The sequence below is a fragment of the Gorilla gorilla genome, chromosome 10 (genome assembly GCF_029281585.2).
Source record: "Gorilla gorilla gorilla isolate KB3781 chromosome 10, NHGRI_mGorGor1-v2.1_pri, whole genome shotgun sequence".
In the NCBI taxonomy this organism is placed as follows: Eukaryota; Metazoa; Chordata; class Mammalia; order Primates; family Hominidae; genus Gorilla; species Gorilla gorilla.
In genome coordinates, this window is record NC_073234.2 from 136,675,869 (window position 1) to 136,694,642 (window position 18,774).

Below are 18,774 nucleotides of genomic sequence, written 5' to 3' on the forward strand. Positions count from 1 at the left end.
TCTGCCGCGCGAGGACAAGTGTTCCTCCCTCCAAAGGATGCGGCACCAAGGCACCCTCTTGGAAGCAGAGAGCAGCCCTCACCAGATACCAAACCTGCCAGCACCTTGATCTTGAACTTCCTGGCCTCCAGAAATGTGAGAAATCAATTATTGTTCTTTATAAATTACCCAGTCTTAGGTCCCTGTAACAGCAGCACAAAACAGACTTAAGGGCAATGGGTGTGTTTATAATCTTGCTCGTCAAGGAGTGATGGTCACTGGCTGTCTTCCGAAGTGGGGGAGATGCTGTTTAGCCTCTTTTCTAAAACAAAGGTGAAAGCAAGCCAGTGTTGGGGTGAGGGGCGGGTGTGTTTCTAGATGCCATGAACACCAGCAGGATGCTGGGTGTGGTGATGCACGCCTGTCATCCCAGCACTTTGGGAGGCTGAGGCAGGAGGATTACTTGGTCCAAGAGTTTGAGACCAGCCTGGGCAACAGGTAGTGAGACCTCATCCCTACAAATAATTTAAAAAATAGCCAGGCATGGTGGTGCACATCTGTAGTCCCAGCAACTCGGGAGGCTGAGGTGGGAGGACTGCTTGAGTCCAGGAGTTTGAGACCAGGCCTGGGTAATGTAGTGAGATTCTGTCTCTATAAAAAATTTAAGAATTATCTGGGTGTGGGGGCTGGCGTGGTGGTGGGCCCCTGTGGTCCCAGCTACTTTGGAACCCAAAGTGGATGGATCACTTAAGCCTGAGAGGTGGAGGCTGCAGTGAGCCGAGACTGCCACTGCACTCCAGCCTGGGTGACAGAACGAGACCCTGTCTCAAAAAAGAAAAAAAGAAAACCAGAAGGGTTTTGCTGGCAAATTCTAACCCTTGGACAACTGACTTAACTTTTTGGAGCCTCACCTCACAGACGATGATCCATAAAACGAGGTTAATCCCTACCTCGTGGGGTAAAGTGTCATGTGGCATACCAGGCCATAGTTCAGTGTGACTGAGACTGCTCGGGGGCTGCCCACCTATCTGGCCTCCACCAGAATCTTGCAATTACCTGCCTGCGAAAGCAGTGCTGCTCAAACTTCAGCACGCAGACGAGTCACCTGGGGAGCAGGTTTAAGCCAAGCCTGGGCATCTGCATTTATTTTTTTCTTTTAATTTTTGAGACAGGGTGTCGCCCTGTTGCCCAGGCTGGTGTGCAGTGGCATGATCACAGCTCACTGCAGCCTTGACCTGCAGGGCTCACGTAATCCCCCCACCTCAGCCTCCTGAGTAGCTGTGGAACCATAGGCATGCACACCACACTCAATTAATTTTTTAATTTTTTTTTTTTTTGTAGAGATGGGGTCTTGCCATGTTGTCCAGGCTGGTCTCGAACTCCTAGGCTCAAGCAGTCCTCCCACCTTCGCCTCCCAAAGTGCTGGGATTGCAGGCGTGAGCCACCGCGCCCAGCCAGCACCTGCGTTTCTAACCTACTCACAGGTGACACTGGCGCTACTGGTCTGGGAGCCACACTGAGTAGCAAGGTCCTAGGACATGCTCTAAATTAGAGATTTGCTGAATACATTAGCCTTGACTTGGGCGTCTGACCTCGCTGTCAGCCTGAGGAAGGAATACAGACATCAGGGCAGGCGGCCTAAATAAATCACCAATACAAACCTCCCGAAGAGGCCCAGGCTTGGCACCATTTTGCTGTCTGTTTATTTCAACTGTACAGAGAAGCTTAAACACCTGTGGAAAAACACGAAAGGCTTAGTTTTCTCTTAAGTTCATGTACTTTTTAGTGATAAATACACAGTATTTAACTTTATACACCTGATAAAAGGAAAATGCATAGTAGAAAGGGTCGGGAATGAAACAGAAGCATCGGGCATTGAATCGATCACAGAGTAGAAAAGTCTGCAGTCCCCAGAAACTTGGCCTCCAGCTGGAGAGGGGAACCAGCATACCCTGAAACTTCCCTAGCACCTTGGAAGCAAGTGGAGGTCCTGGTTCTTCCACTCGGCAACGTGAAGCTCCCCGCTGGAAGACAAGTGAGAGCGACAGGCCAGGCCTGTGTGTCCACCTGCACAGGCATTCTCCTTGTTCCAGAAAGGCTCTGAGGACGGAAGACCTGCCTCTCAGGAAAGGCCAGACCAGTAGGGAGAGGCCTCCGCAGCCCCAAGTGTCAACAAGGGGCTCAATAAGGCTTTCTGGGAGCCACTGGCAGCTGGTGGGATGGAAGGGGGAGGTGGAAAAGGGCAGAGGAAATGGGAAGTGGATGGAGGGTTTGTGCTTCCTTCGAGGCCACAAGTGCAGGCCACAGGTTGCTTACACCAAATTGGTCCCACAGATGAGCCAGCAATGGAAGAAATTATGGGCGTCCTCTTTGCCCACTGGAAGAGCTGCTCATAACAGCACCTCCTTTCCTGACAGAGCTGGCTTTTGAAAAATCAATGTGCTCCAAGAGTGGCAGCTCAAATGCTCTGTGTTTACAGCCATCTTGGCTTATCCTTTTCATGTGGGGCAGGTCCTTTCCACAGCTTTCTTTGGTGTTTCTTCATTAAAAGAAAAAAAAAAGTCATCAATGTGGGTCTCCCCCACCCCACTGCCCCCACAGCTGGGTGCTGCCTGATTGCTGGCATTCCCTGGAAGAAATCTTAGATGGAAGGTTCCGTGGTGGGGAGAAATGGCATTGTCTGATGCAGCTGTGTAAACAAGAGAAGCCCTGCAGAAGCTCTGAGCACTGCTGCCCCCTGGGCCAGCCACCACGCCAGGCCAGAGCCCACACAAGCAGGCTGGGCCTAAGACTAGGGACCCGTCGGCTTTAACCTCTGCAAGGTGCTTATTGCAAACTAACCAAGCCCCATCTGGTGCCAGAAGGGGTGGAGCTATTGAGTCCTCTCCCCATAAACGTAAAGCCAGGAGGGCAAGAGGAAGTGCTGGGTTACAAAGACCCAGCAAGCAGGCCAGACGACCCTCTCTAGACTACCTGTCCTTTGCTCTTCAAAACCAGCATTCCCTAATTCTGAACTGCTTATAAGATAGCAAAACAAGTCTGGCTAAACTACAGTCAAGAGCTTAGGATCTATGGAAGCCAAGAAGGCCCAGGGCTCCATGAATGGGCTGGGCAGGGGCACGAGGCCTTGCCTTTGTCTGAGAAGTCCTCACACCACGGCTGATCAGATGGAAACAATGGGGAAGCAGAGTTTCCCGGTGCCGTCTTTCCCCAGCCCAGATTCCACCAAGCGCTGGAAAGCAGAGCTGGGAATCTCCCAGGGCAGAGTGCTTCCAGCTTTCCTCCCCGTCAACTTCACACTCCCCTACCTGTGGCTCTGGAAGGAGTCACACTTGAACCTCAACCAAACTTCCCAATATCAGTTGGAAGTCAAAAAGATGAACCCTTTCTTTCTGGACTTTTAGCTACAAAGGGGAACTTCCTGTGCCAAGCCCTGGTTTCCTCATACCCCAAGGAGTGCAGTGGGTTTCAACAGTCTTCTCTAAAAGGGTGCCCCAAGGTTATTGTGTGGAGTCTAGGGAAGCTCAGATCCTCAGGATGATCATTTGTGTGTTGGTCCAGTGAAAGCATTTCCCACCTGGCCCTCCAGAAACTGGGTATTTCATTGACCACAACAATCAGCTAGGATTTAAAATGAAAACAAAACCTTAGCAGTCTTTAGAATATACAGGTTATGAACTAGCCAAGCTGCTAATATATATACAGGCGGGCGTAGGTTTCATCGGCTCTAACTGATCACATGCCTGAAGCTGTGAAATATATCCTGGAAGCTCTAAATAGGTTCTGAACTACTGTGCTCTAGAGTTCACTCTAGTTAGAGACTTGAAAATTTTTTTTGTTTAATCTTAAGCCATGTAATGTACATGGAAGCATAGGATTTCACCCTGAAGTTTTTGTAATTTGACAAAGAGATTTACCAGAGCTCGGTCAACTATCTCAGAAACCTGCTTTGAGCAGCTGTCATGAAGAAACACGTACAGTCTTTCAGGAGAAATGTTTCCCCACCACAGCTGCTGAATACCCTTCCAGGCTTGGAAAATCCCCTTCCAGAAGCACTTATTAAATTTCAAGCCCTTTCTGTTTTCCTGACTACAATTCTACCCATAAAAAATTTAAAAATCCTTCTTACAAATAAGTTGCATCAAAGCTCCCTGCAGCTACTGAGGGCCAGCCCTGCTCTGACTCCTTGAGACCACGGCTCTGGAAGGTGCCACGGTTTCCGGTTTGCACTAGGAGCCACATCTAGCCCCCTACTCCCTCTCAAATGCAGCAACCACCTCCATGGCTTCAGACCGCCGGAGTTTTCTGCTCGCCTTTCCACAGTTGTCAAACCCCACACACAGTCACTTGGTATATCTGACGTGGTTCTGAAAATCACAATGAAGGATTTTTGGCATAAAAACGTTTTAAAAAGCAATTGTCCCAAAATGCACGTGGGTTTGGGTCTGCAACTCCTCACACCCGCCTGTCCAGCCAGCCAGCGGCCACGGTCGACGTCATGGAGTCAAGTCCTTTTTTTTTTTTTTTTTTTTTGTCCCCTTTAAAACAACAAAGGAAAAAACAAATAACCAGAGATGACGATCGAGGCTCTACACACGTGCTGGGTTTCCGTAGGACATGCTGCTATGGAAACGCGGTGCAGCAGCCCCCCAGAGGCGACGCGGCGCGCATGCGAGGTCGAGCGATCCAGGCAGCTACTCGGGCTCCATGGCCTCCTCCGGCCGCAGTGGATGCATGCGTGCGGGGGAGCCGGGGGCGGGGGCCCCGCAACTTTCCACGCAGGGACTGCCTCTCACAAGAGCACTTCCTCCTCCCCCACGGGGGGCGGGTCGGTGCCCTGGAGGTTGTCTTCGCTGCCTTGCTTCCTGCTCACCGAACAGAAAACCAACATTAAGACTCTTGAGAAATGCCAGCGAGGCCCTGAGCCAGCTGCTCCCACATCTGGGCCCCCTGCCCAAGTGGGCCGTCGCGCACCCCCGGGAACGTGATCTACGTAACCCAGTCTTTGAGATCCTCTCCCCTTTTCCTTGCTCACATAAATTTTTCAAAGGAGACTTTGCACCCAGCCCCTCTGTAAATGAAAGACCAGCATCATTTGCCAAAAATAGCAAGGAACCGTACAACAGTTCCAAAACTATGTAACACCAAAATTCACTGCACAAATCCCAAGTAGAAGGCACCCCCCACCCCACGGCGCCTGTCATACCAGGTTTTTAGGTACTTCGATCCCCCACTTAGGCTGTGAGCTCTTACAGGGAAGGGACTGTGACGCTTGTCCTCAGTCACCAGATGTTGAGTTCCTTGTGTGTGGGGGTGATCAGAGCCTCCCCTGCCTGGCCTGGCACACAGCTGGCCCTCAAGAAAGGGCTGATGACAACTGCTCCAGGGATCCTCCCGCCTCAGCCCTCCTGCAGCCAGCCCTGAGGGAGGAGCACCTCAGACAGAAGAGGAGGCCCCTTCCCTCTTGGAAGTGGGAGGAGAAGAGCCCTTGTTTCCCTGAAGAGCCCAGGCTGGAGCCGCCGGTGTGACAGCGTGGATGGTGTGACAGGTGCGAGGGGAATCCCCGAGCCTATCCCCTCACCACCATCACACAGCTCCCCTGTTCTTAGGGAGGTCACTGGGCATGCCACATGGGTTACTGTCTGTCCTTCCCCCACAACAATCCGTGTCTCCTGTCCAGGAGGGAGACTGTCCTTACACAAGGGAAAGGAAGCGTGATGTCTGGCTTGCTATGTTTCTGATGGAGAATGTGGGTAAGGTCCCTGGGGAGGGGGGCGCTGTAACTAGACGTTAGGTCAGGCCCTCAGTCTCTGCCCTCGCAGTTGCCTGTTGGTAGGGGTTGGGTCTTACTGCAGACGGCAGGCAGGCCTCCAGTCCAAGACCCCCAGTGCCTGAATCAGCTCTGTGAGCTCCCATGACCAAGGCATCCCACCTGCTGGGGGCTGAGGGCAGGGGATCCCAGGTGAAGAAAGGAAGGGGCAGCATAGCCCTTTGGGGCCAGTCTCCATCTGCTGGTGTCTTGCAATCTTGATCTCATTGAAACGAAGGCCAGGCGCAGTGGCTCATGCCTGTAATCCCAGTACTTTGGGAGGCTGAGGCAGGCGGATCACCTGAGGTTAGGAATTCAAGACCAGCCTGGCCAACATGGTGAAACCCCCATCTCTACTAAAAAAATACAAAAATTAGCTGGGCATGGTGGCACATGTCTGTAATCCCAGCTACTCAGGAAGCTGAGGCAGGAGAATCACTTGAGCCTAGGAGGCAGAGGTTGCAGTGAGCCAAGATCACACCACTACACTCCAACACTCCAACCTGGGCAACAGTGCAAGACCCTGTCTCAAAAAAAAAAAAAAGAAAGAAGGAAAATAGGAAAGAAACCAACAGCAGACTTGCTCACAGACAGGAGGCAGCCCCAGTTTGGCAGACCCTAAAATGGAGATTGAGAGGAGGAAGGCCGAGGAAAGGCCAGCCCGCTGGGTTTCCACTCCATCATCCGTGAGGCTCACACCCAAGGCTGGGCTGCCCAGGCGTCTGTCTGGGCACAAGCTGGGGACTGTGTCCGCCTTCTGAGACTGCTGAAGACCAGTTCTGAAGGACTGCCATTTTCCCTGCTCTATGCTGAAGGGCAAGGTTTCTCTCAAAAGCATAAATAATTCCCAAACAGGTGCCCCTCCTAGATTACCATACAAGCCCTGACTCCCACAGGATGGGTGGCCAATCCATTTCTTTTTCTTTTTTTTTTTTTTTTTTTTTTGAGACGGAGTCTCGCTCTGTGGCCCAGGCTGGAGTGCTGTGGCGCAATCTCGGCTCACTGCAAGCTCCGCCTCCCGGGTTCACACCATTCTTCTGCCTCAGCCTCCCGAGTAGCTGGGACTACAGGCGCCCGCCACCACGCCTGGCTAATTTTTTTGTATTTTTAATAGAGACGGGGTTTCACTGTGTTAGCCAGGATGGTCTCGATCTCCTGACCTCGTGATTCGCCTGCCTTGGCCTCCCAAAGCGCTGGGATTACAGGCGTGAGCCACCGCGCCCAGCCTTTTTTTTTGAGACAGATTTTTGCTCTTGTTGCCCAGGCTGGAGTGCAATGACATGATCTCAGCTCACCGCAGCCTCCACCTCCTGGGTTCAAGTGATTCTCCTGCCTCACCTCCCAAGTAGCTGGGACTACAAGTGTGCGCCACCATGCCCGGCTAATTTTTGTATTTTTAGTAGAGACGGGGTTTCACCATATTGGCCAGGCTGGTCTCAAACTCCTGACCTCATGATCCACCTGCCTCGGCCTCCCAAAGTGCTGGGATTACAGGCGTGAGCCACTGCATCCAGCCTGCTGGTCAATCCATTTCATCTCGTAAGCCAACTCCTAACACTTGTACACAAATGTTCATAGCATCAGTCTTCATTCAATAGCCAAAAGGTGGAGACAAGTCCATCCACAGAGGAATGGATGAACAAAGTGAGGTGCGTCCATACAATGGAATATTATTTGGCCACGAAAAGGAATGAAGCACTAATATATGTACAGCATGGATGAACCTTGAAAACATGATGCTGAGAGAAAGAAGCCAGACACAGAAGGCCATGTAGTGTATGACGCCATTTATACGAAACGTCCAGAATAGGCAAATCCATACCTATTCTGAGTGGTTACTGGGGTGGGGGGGGAGTTGGATGGGGACAGCTAAGGAGTGTAGGGTGTCTTCTTGGGCTGATGAAAATGTCGTAAAGTTGATGGTGGTGATGGCTGCAGAAGTCTGTATTAGAAACCACTGAACCATACACTTCCCATGCGTGAATTACATGGTATGTGAATTGTACCTCAATAAAGCTATTTTTAAGAAACAGAAGTGACTGCCTGGAGCTCCCACCAAGTCAGGCGGCCACGATGTGCTCAGTGGGAAGGGCAGTGGGGTCCCCACCCACCACAGCACCTGCAGCAGGGGTGCCCAGCAGGTTCTCCCAGTCTCATAAGGACACAAAGCCTCATCTGTCCTGGGAGGTTCTGGTCACCTGGGCTGGCTATGTGTATGAAGGAAGGGTGGCTGACAGCAAGAAGGTCTGCATCCACTCAGGTGAGGGAACTCTTACGTTACTTTGCAACAGGCAGGAAGGGGACTTATTTTCTAGGTCTAAACACATCAAAGAAAGAGAAGTGGAGGCTGGAGAGCCCCTAGCGAAGAGCCACACAGTGCAGCATGCCTGACCTATGTGCTGACCATGCGGACTCGGGGGGGCACCCATGGGCCCCGTGACAGAGCTTCAACACCATTGACGTGCACTGAGAAGACATGGGTGCCACACAGGATCTTCAGACCTGGGTGCATTCTCAGGCATTCCAGCTGGAGCGCCATGCACCCGCAGCCCCAGCCCACATGCATGACCCACCATTGGGTCCAAGCCCCCGAGGCCCCTCATTCTAATACTGGGTCTGGAGGCCCGCGGTGAGCCGGGCCACAGCAGCCCAGGCTGGAAGGAGCATCTGCCCGGGTGAGGATGCCCCCGTGCTCTGCAGCTGCCCACCCGCCCCCCTCAGGCCCCAGCAGAGGCTACGGCACAGGCAGGCGGGCGTTACCTTGAGCTCAGACAGGGACTCACATTCCCTGGTTGGTTTTTTGCTGGAATCACCAGAGGGAGGGAAAAGGGAAGTGAGAAGGGACCCTTGGGATCCATCGGATGCCCGTTCCCCCACCCAGAGACACTCAGACCCCAAACACCAGCTTCATAGAGCTGGAGCCAGGGTGGCGTTGACAGCAGATGAGTGGACACCTCTCTGCATGGACACACAGGGTCCTGAGTGAGACCACACTGCTCGCCCAGCACAGAGCCTCAAACCTCCCCATCAGGCACTCACGGTCCTGGGCCACAAAAGTGCTTTTCTTCTGACTGACCAAGAGCCCCCAGCTACAGTGCAAGTCCCCGAGAAAGGTAAACTTCAGGTGGATTAGCTGTCAGCAAAAGGAGGTGGGCTGAGCCCAGATTGGGGTGCTGACTGTCCCAGTGCACCAGGTGGGTTTCATCTGAGTCTCTCCAGATGGCACCACTTCAGGGAGGACCTATACAGAGTGGTCTGGGCAGGGCTGCCCCAAGCCTAGCCTCCAGCCACCACTCCCCCACCCAAGAAGGCAGGCGGCCACTCACGTGAGCAAGTTTCCAGGCGCTGACAGTGAGCGTTCCTCCCGCCGGCTGCCCTCAAATGGGTTCCCAAAGGAGCGTTTACGTATCATGGTCTTCACCAGGATCTGAAGAGGGAGAAAAGAGGAGGTGGCAGGCAACTGCTTGGCCATGTGGGGGCGATTCTGGGCAACATCCTCCCTCTTCCTTCTCCCCAGCCCCTGCCAGCTCCCAGGGCTGGTGACCGATGGCAGACTTTGAGAGAAACTGGGCAGCACCACCCCGCAACCAACCCCCGCCGAAAGAATCCTCTGGGAAAAGGTGCTGTCCTGCACCACACCCTCAGCCACTGCTCAGCGTCTCTCCCAGGCCTCCCTGCTTTCCACCTCCCTCCCTCCCATCCCTTCCAAAACCCAGATCTGGTCCCCTCACTCCCTGACTCAGCATCCCCACCCAGAGGGGTCTGGAACTTGGCCTGTGGTCAGCCAGAGAGCCCCGGAAAGTTCTGGAGCAAGGACTTGAACCAGTCATTCTTGGTGATGCTCTTGGCTGCCATTTCCCATGAAGGGAATGGCCTGCAGGCCCCATAAGAGTCACTGGGCCCCTCACCCCACCCCAACCAGGGCACGGTGCCCCTTCAAGCTGTTTTGGGAATTCACAGAGCTTCTGACTTTTTAAGCATTTGCTGCTAACAAGAAAAATAAGTGTTTAAGAAACACTGATTTACCAAAAGATGCAAACACCCAAATGCCCATCAACTGAAGAAGATAAACTCAAAGCGGTCTGTCGGTGCAATGGAACATGATTCAGCCATAAGGAGTGAAGCACTGATCCACGCTACAACACGAACGGACCCTGAAAACCTTCTGCTACATCAAAGTAGCCAGGCCCGAAAGGCCTCAGAGTGTAGGATTCCACCAGAATACACAAATCTATAGACACAGAGGGCAGGTGAGTGGGTGCCAGGGCTGGGGGGAGGTGAATGGAGAGTCATTGCTGATGGGCGGGGGTGTGAAGTAATGAAAATGTTCAGAACTATTGAGGAGATAATTGCATGTCACTGTGAATGTCCCAAATGTCACTGAATTGTTCACTTTAATTTTATGTTATGTGAATTCTACCTCAATTTAAAAGAAGGAGCGGGGGGGGCCGGGCACGGTGGCTCATGCTTGTAACCAGCACTTTGGGAAGCTGAGGCAGGTGGATCACCTGAGGTCAGGAGTTTGAGACCAGCCTGGCCAGCATGGAGAAACCCCATCTCCACTAAAAATACAAAAATTAGCTGGGCATGGTGGTAGGCACCTGTCATCCCAGCTACACGGGAGGCTGAGGCAGAAGAATTGCTTGAACCTGGGAGGCGGAGGTTGCAGTGAGCCAAGACCACACCACCGCACTCCAGCCTGGGCAACGAGAGCAAAACTCCATCTCAAAAAAAAAGAGAGAGAATGAAGGCCTCTTCCCCTACTGAGGTTCTTACAGTCACTGGGACATGCCAGCCCCTCTTTCCTCTGCATCTGAGCAGATGTCACTCCCCAGGTGAGCCCACCCTGCCGCCTCCCCTGTGGCCTTGTCAACCCAGAGCAGGAGCTCCTCCTCTGTGAAGCCCCCAGCCCTTGCATCTCTCTGCACTGGCCTCTGATCACACGGGAGGCTGATTCTTCCCAGGTCCATCTTTCTTATAAGGCCAGGAGCCCCTCCCCCAGCCCCCTAGCCCCCCACCCCCGAGAGCAGGCACTGGGCTAAGCTCATCTTTGACACCTGTGCCTGGCACACACTGGCTGCTCCGTGAGTGTTTGCTAAATGATGAACACATGCAGGGGGCCTGGACCTTGCCATCTCGTCCCAAGTCAGACCACTTCCCAGTATCTACCCGCCCATCCCTGCTCCAGCTGCCCTGGTTCAAACCCTGATTCAAACCCATGCTCTTGGAGTAAAGATGTAAAACCTCGCCACACCCTCCCTCCACCTTCCTTGCCCTGCTTCAGTGGCCCCACCCAGTGTGTGTTAGCCCGTCCGCCCTCTCTCGGCGGAGTTAACACCCTACCATCCTCTCGGTGTCTATCCACTTCTTCCCAGTGGGTCCAAGTGTGCCTCCATTAGGGGCATGTCCTGCGGTCCCTCTACTGCACTGTACATACATTTGTTGGTTTGACCAGCATCTGCCTCTCAAGCATGACAGAGGCCATGGGGGTTTTGTTCATCACTCCACCCAGCCCCTGCTCCCAGCACAGGCCTGAGAAACCACTCGGTGTTCAACAAGTGTTTCCTGAATAATGAATGCCTACTCCAGACCTCCAGGGCCAGATGCTTTCTCCCAAGAACCCGTCCCTGAGACCCGGGAAGGAAAGGGAGGGCAACTGATTCAGGACTGAGAACTTCCTGAGCCTGGAACACAGTAACCCATGGTGGGTGCAGAGTCCGATGCCAGCTGTCTCCTCGTCTACGGGCACAAGGAGTGGTTGAGGAAGGGTGAGTGGGTGTGGGTGGGTCTTCAACAGTGAAGGTCATGCACAGCCCCAGGTGGGGAAAGAGTGGAGGAAGATGTGGATGGATGCCCCAGCCAGGGCTCAGCTTTGGGAGGAGGAGAGAGGAAGTGTGTGGGGAAGCAGAGAAGAGAGGTGCAAAGCTGGAGGAGCAGGAGCAGCATCTGGGCTCCTACAGGGGCAATCCTTCACAGCTGGACCTTCTGTGCCTTTCCAGCCAGTCTCAAGGGTCCCTCCCAGAGCCCAGGGGCCCGCCAGCCCACTGGGACTAGTGCTGGCCAACTGCAACCATGCCTTTCGAGGTGGCTGTGGTGGGACAACCTGCTGGTCTCTGTCCCCAAGCCTGCTGCCTGGAACCTGGATCCCTGGGACTCTTGGTCTCCCTCTTGGAGCTAACTGCCCTCCTGGACAGGGACTTGGTCAGTGGCGATTCCCAGAGCCTCCAAGGTTAGGCCTGAGGACTCTACATTCTGGCTCCTTCTTCCTGGGTCAGGATCCAAATTCAAGGCCATAAAAGGGGACCTACTTGCTCCTAAGCAATTCTCACTCTCAGGAGATGGGCAGAACTTTCTGAGTGTGTGCGTGGAAGTCCCTGCCCCTACCCCTGGTGGCTGCCCACACAGCAGACATGAGATATGCTACGCCATCCACCCTGGAGCCTAAAGTTCCAGCTAGGCGGGAATCCTGGCTTAGAGACCTGGGCTCAGGCTCCCAACCCTTGCCCCTGCCTGGTACTTCTCCTAGTTCCTCTCCCCGATGAGCTCTGAAAGCAGGAATTCCAGAAGGATAATCTCCCCCTTCCTATGGTAACATGGAACCTGGCTCAGAAGATGCAGGGGTCACCTGGCCTGATACATGACCAAGGCCCAGAGGCCAGCAGCTGTGGATTAGGGGCGGCCCCCGGACATCTGACTCCCGGGCACCCGCCTGTGTCCGGCCTGTCCTGGCCAGGCCCCACCTCAGGCTCCTGGGTCCCTGCTCTGGGTCAGGGGTCCATCCACCTTACCACGGTTGCCAAGCTGGGAATGTGTTTGACTGAGTTCTCGACCTCCTCTTCGGTCACTTCGACCAGCGTGCAGTTCTCATCCTCCGACGGCAACGGCTCCGCCCCGTGCCTCGTGACCCAGGGGTGCAGCTTCAACGAATGACAGGAGGGGTGAGGGGCAGGTGTGGCTGGCTACCGGGGGGCCCTGCCAGCGAGCGGAGCCACGAGGGCATGCAGGAGGGAGAGGCGAGGGCCTGTGGTCAGGCATGCAAAACAGCTGGCGAGCAGAGGGCAGGGGTGAGCAAAGGGGCGGAAACGTGAAGACGGAGAGACAGGATGGGAGGAGCTACAAGGCTGAAATGGGAGTGGGGCGATTCTCCATCCGGCCCCAGGTCTTGGCCGAAGTGATGGGAATTTGGCATCTGCCTTGCCTGGCTGCCCAAGGAGCATCCATCACTCCTCAGCCACAATCCCTGACACCTGGGAGGCTCAGTGCACAGCAGGCAGCATTCTCCCCATCTCACAGCAGGAGAGAGAGGCTTGGAGGCATGGTGGGACCAGCTGGCAGGACACGATCAGGAGAGGACCCAGGCAGGGGCCTGTCCCCTGGGGTCCAAGCCCCAATCCATGACTTTTTGGGCTGCCTTCTGTTAAGACCTTCAAATGCCAGTTAGCTAGCTGCCTAGGAAGTCCCAGGGCAAATCTCTAGATTTCCTAAAGGGCCAGATATATGTGTGTGGCATTAGTGGAGATGTGTAGGGGAATACACTTTCCTAAAAGTGCTTTCTGCAAGAGGGTGGGATTCAGCAGGCTGGGGAGGTCGAATTGCTCATTAATTTCCTCCCATCCTCACTGCAGTTTCTCAAAGGGACTGGCCTTTGGAAAGGACCTGAGCTCTGGGAGCAGGGTGTGGAGCACGGAGGCCCCATGCTGGTCTGCAGAGGGTGGATCCCATCAGCCCACGCCAATCAGAGCAAGTGCAGGCTGGTGGGTCATAGATCCCACTCCCACAGTCACAGTGCACACAACGCCCAAATCTTCCTCCCCAGCCCTCGACAGCCCCCAGCAGCTCAGAGGCCCTGGGGCATAGGAGAACAGTGGTGCCAAGGAGGGTGTGGTGCTGTGCACACAAGGGTGTGGGGTCTGGCTGAGGCAGGGCTGAGCCAAACAATTCCAAGCACGGGGCACAGGCTGAGCCAAGGGTACCTTGATTTCCGGCACCACGATCCTCGACTCGGGGTTCTTGTCCAGCATACGGGTGATCAGGTCCTTCAAGTCCTCAGCTATGTCGGGCCTGGGGATGGAGAGGCGTCAGGGTGGGAGACACGGGACCGCCAAGAACTCGGACAGGAGAGATGCGGGACGGCGGGAGATACTCACTGGTCTGGAAATTCCAGGGCCTGACTCTTGATCTTACTGTGTAAACACATGATCCGCTCGTCCATGAATGGGCACTGCAAAGAGGCCAGGGACAGAGTGGCAGTCAATGGTGGCCACATCTGCCCTTCGAGGGCCACCTGTGCTGTGCCACTTCACATAGGATACAGCAGAGAAATCAACAATTGCGGCCCAGGCTAGGGGGCAAGCAGCTCCCATTCTCCCCGAGAATGGCCCAGACACAGGGGTGTGGGGCCTGGCCGACGCAGGGCGGAGCCAGGAATGGCCCTCTCGAAGGGCTAGAGCCTTTCCCAAGCACACTGCAGGCTCCCTCTGTAGCTGGGCCTCAGTTTACCTACTTACACCAAAGCAAACACTGCTCGTCACCCACTTGCCAGGTGAACAACAGGAACAACAAGAATAACACAAAAGACTCTGTGGCAGCAGCAGTGATTTTCAAGGGCTTAGCCTGGATCGCGCCACGCCCTGCCCTGAGGTTTTCATTCACTGTTCCCCGTCCCTGGAATGTTCTTCTCACCAACATCTACGTGGCTTGGTCTCTCCCACCATGCAGGTGTCTGACTAAAGCTCTCCTTCTCAGGGAGGCCTTCCTGAAGCCCTGTCTAAAACAGACAACCCCCAATGCCGCCACCGACCACGTCACTCCTCATCGTAGCACTTATCCCTGACGTTATCGTACAGATTTGTTTATTGTGTAACCCCTCCCACGGGAACGTTAGCTCCAAGAAGGCAGGGATTTCTGTCTGTCTTGCTCACTGCGGACTCTCCGTGCCTAGGCGCGTTCCTGCACAAAGTAAGGGCTCAATAAATACCCGCTGAATTAATGGATACTTGAATTATTTCTGTCAATCCTCTCAGAAGTCATCAGAAATGATAAGTAGTATTCTCATTTTACAGAAGAGAAAAACGGAAGTTCAGAGAAATAATGTGTCCCAGGAAGTACGAAGAGGGATTTAAGCCTAGATTCAGCTGACTCTGAAGCCTATTTTTGCACCACCTTCTGGGTGACAAATCGATGCTTTCACCCAGCTGAGGGCCTGACTCAAGAGCAGCTTGGTCATGTGTGCTGGAAAAGGAATCTTTACACGGGACACTGAAAATGTTGGAGAAGGTGGCAGAGAGGTACCTGAACCACCCCTGTCTAAGGAAAACGATTTCATTAAGAGCAGTGACTTGAGCTCTAGCTAATCACTGCCTTCTAAGGCATTTGGAAGGAAGAGTGGAGATGGTGGTAACTTACCCTGAAATACATTAAGAAACCAGATGGACTGAGGGATGGGTAAGGAATGAACAGACAAGCACAGGAAAAGGTTAATAGAGTAGAATCCAGGTGGTGGGTATGTGGGTGTTCACTGGACAGTTCTTCCAGCTTTGCTACATGATTGAAAAATTTTCTAATCAAATATTGAGAAGCAATCGGTATAAACTCCTTTACTTCTTCATGGGACCAGTTTCTTAGGCTTTCCTCAGTAAGAACACAAGCTCAGGAAAGGGAAAAATCTACGTTTTTATTGCTCACATAATCAAACTGAACTTCAGAGTTAAAACGAGAAGGGCAGGCATGGTGGCTCACACCTGTAATCCCAAATCCCAGCACTCTGGGAGGCCCAGGCTGGCAGATCATTTGAGGTCAGGAGTTTGAGACCAGTCTGGCCAACATGGCAAAACACTATCTCTACAAAAATACAAAAATTAGCCGGGTGTGGTGGCTGGCATCTGTAGTCCCAGCTACTCAGGAGGCTAAGGTAGCAGAATGGCTTGAACCCGGGAGGCGGAGGTTGCAGTGAGCCGAGATCGCACCACTACACTCCAGCCTGGGTGACAGAGCAAGACTCCATCTCAAAAAAAAAAAAAAAAAAAAAAAAAAAATAGAGAGAGAAGCCCCCAGATATCAATAATAACAAAATAACAACAACAGAAAAGCCCAAACAGCACTCCCTAAATCAATAATGGTAAACAGCTTTTAACTTCCATTCCAATGCTACCCCTCTGACAAAAGCTTCCAGGAATACCCTGATGGAAAGAACATCAGAGCAGTATCAGGCTCAGGAGGAACGAGCACAGTTATTGATTAGTGATGTCTGCCTTGGGCTCAGAAATGGGAGAGGTGGCAGAACTGCTGTCCTTGCCCTAAATTTATCAACTATTTATAAACTCTAGAGCCTCTGCCAATCCTTCTGTTTTAACAGATCATTTTTTCATAGATATGATCATGACATACATACACATGTATATTTAGGAAGGCATCCTTTTTCACATTGAGCTCTAGGTGTAGAAATAAAATAACTCTTCTCTTATTTTATTTTTTGAGACGGAGTCTTGCTCTTGTTGCCCAGGCTGGAATACAATGGTGCAATCTCAGCTCACTGCAAGCTCCGCCTCCTGGGTTCAGGCGATTCTCCTGCTTCAGCCTCCTGAGTAGCTGGGACTATAGGCATGTGCCATCACGCCCGGCTAACTTTTTGTATTTTTAGTAAAGACGGGGTTTCACCATGTTGGCCAAGCTGGTCTCCAACTCCTAACCTCAGGTGATCCGCCTGCCTCGGCCTCCCAAAGTGCTGGGTTTACAGGCGTAAGCCACCATGCCCAGCCTAAAATAACTCTTAAATAAGTAAGTACTGTCTCCCCGCAAGGGTGACTATTAACCCAGGGGCCACCCAGCAGTACTGAGGGGACAGACACCCCACCCTCTTACCTGGCCAAAGACAAAGCAGTATAGTGTCACGCCCATGGCCCAAACATCCAAGGCCTGCAAGAAAAAGAGCTTAGTGTGAGGGCACAAGGGGCGGTCCAGCCTCCAATCCTCCAGTTTTCCTTTGGGGAACCACCTCTTGACTTTCAGCCCTTGGAGTTGGGGCGGGACCAATCTTGTCTCCTAGGCTCTGGGGCAGGCACAGGATCCAGGCCAGGCCAATGAGAGCACCACTACCCCCAGCCACAGTGATTGGTTCAAGCATGGGCACATGACCCATGTTGGGCCAATGAGAGCCAACCCCAGGGTTTTCACAGGCACTATTCAGAATGAGGAATGCTCTTGCCACTGAGGTTGGCAAATGATAGAAAGTAACCTGGTCCCTGGGTGCCTGACCCACCTGTGGAGGAAACCAAATAAGAAAAACAACTGAAAGATGGCGAGAGATGGTTTCTGTTTGAGTCCCTGGATCTAGCCAAGCCTGAAGCCTACCCCTCAGTATCTTGATCCAGGGGATTCACTGTTTAAACCTGTGTGCGTTGGGTTTCTGCTGCTTACAATCCAGAAGACACTAACACAGGCAGAACTCTGTGGCTGAGGCAGGCCCAAGCTTACCTTCCCAGAGAAGATCTTGCAGGTCTCGGAGAGCGACTCGGGCGCCATGAAGGCGGGCGTGCCCACGGTGTTGGAGAGGAGCGCGTCACTGCCCTTGAATTCATTGCTCACACCAAAGTCAGCGATCTTGATGTGCCCATCTTCTCCGACCAGGAGGTTGGAAGGTTTGATGTCACGGTGGATGATCTTCTGGTAGTGTACTGGGGAGGCGTAGACAGCAGGTGGGAGATAGGGGCAGGAAAACCTCGTGAGCACCTCTATGCGGCCACATGGCCTGGAGACACAGGCATGGCACCCCTCTGATGCCTTGTCTCCCACAGCCCCAGGCCTTTTCCAACTTTCTGCTCCCCAAACCCGCTGGGCACTGACATGCTCTAAAAGATGAGGGGAAAAGTGTCTTCAAGGAAGTCCCAGCCCACCATCACCCCACCCCTTCTCAACAATGACACATAAAACACTGCCAATAGCAATTTGTAATCACCTGTTATTTATTAAGTCACAAGTGACAGTGCATGGAAAGTTTTTGCTGGGCTTGGCTCACAGCTAGGAGTGAAACTGACAGTGAAACATAGTTTCATTTACCAACAGCCAATACTCAACTGATTTACCAAACCGACAACGACCTGAGCACGCCGATTTGAAATGTGAACCACACACAGAACTGGGCGCTTGGCTAACTCCTCCTGGCTGGATATCAGCCCATGGTACAGGACAGTTCTATGGCCTGGAAGACCCAACTGCCATTTCTGGGGTGATGATGATGATGAAGATGATTTCAGTAAAAGCAGCAGCAGAGCACCAAGTGAGGGGCCCGGCCCTGCGTTGTGTTTCACATTCACATTTTACATTTAATTAAACCTCACAACCATCCTATGTGACAGGCAGGGATAAGAGATAACGTGGTGGCCGGGCACGGTGGCTCACGCCTGTCATCCCAGCACTTTGGGAGGCCAAGGCAGGCGGATCACCTGAGGTCAGGAGTTCAAGACCAAACTGGCCAACATAGCGAAACCCCGTCTCTACAAAAAATACAAAAATTAGCCAAGCATGGTGGCGTACACCTGTAGTCCCAGCTACTTGGGAGGCTGAGGCATGAGAATTGCTTGAACCCAGGAGGCAGAGGTTGCAGTGACCTGAGATCACGCCACTGCACTCCAGCCTGGGCAACAGGGCAAGAATCTCAAAGGAAAAAAAGAGCTAAGATGTTTAACAAGCAGAAGCAGAAAGGACACCTGCCAATCAAACCACTGATGTGTACTGGCTGATCTCAGCCCTGGTGAGAGATATGTTATCCCCATTTTACAGATGAGGAAGCTAAGGTTCCAGGAGGTGAACAGGACCCTGATCCCAGGGTCACTGGGAGGAATAAGAGACAAAAAAAATAGAGCCCCAAACAGTGCCTGGTGCACATAGAAAGTGCTAAATAGTCACTATTGCTACTGCTCTTCATTTTGCCAAGTGGCAGGAAGAAGGGTTTTGGCTCGCCTGGGCCATGGCCATAGGGTGGCTCTCTG

The 18,774-nt window shown here is 52.9% G+C and overlaps 1 protein-coding gene across 9 annotated transcripts in view; it reads right to left on the reverse strand.

Moving 5' to 3' along the window:
- Nucleotides 1–1,659: 1,659 nt before the first annotated feature.
- CAMKK2 (calcium/calmodulin dependent protein kinase kinase 2) overlaps nt 1,660–18,774 on the reverse strand; it is a 58,827-nt gene continuing 41,712 nt past the window's right edge. For 2 of the 9 annotated variants that reach the window (XM_031016635.3, XM_019038377.4), the window contains exons 10-17: nt 17,261–17,460; nt 16,649–16,702; nt 13,936–14,009; nt 13,762–13,849; nt 12,577–12,705; nt 9,115–9,215; nt 8,549–8,591; nt 1,660–4,844 (exon numbers count right to left, since the gene is read on the reverse strand). In XM_031016635.3, the coding sequence (XP_030872495.1) occupies nt 4,674–4,844; nt 8,549–8,591; nt 9,115–9,215; nt 12,577–12,705; nt 13,762–13,849; nt 13,936–14,009; nt 16,649–16,702; nt 17,261–17,460 (860 nt within the window). In that variant the 3' untranslated portion in view covers nt 1,660–4,673. Of the gene's footprint in view, nt 4,845–7,560; nt 8,106–8,548; nt 8,592–9,114; nt 9,216–12,576; nt 12,706–13,761; nt 13,850–13,935; nt 14,010–16,648; nt 16,703–17,260; nt 17,461–18,774 lie in introns of those variants that run through there. The other 7 variants (XM_031016636.3, XM_055358219.2, XM_055358217.2 and 4 more) reach the window with 6 other exon arrangements.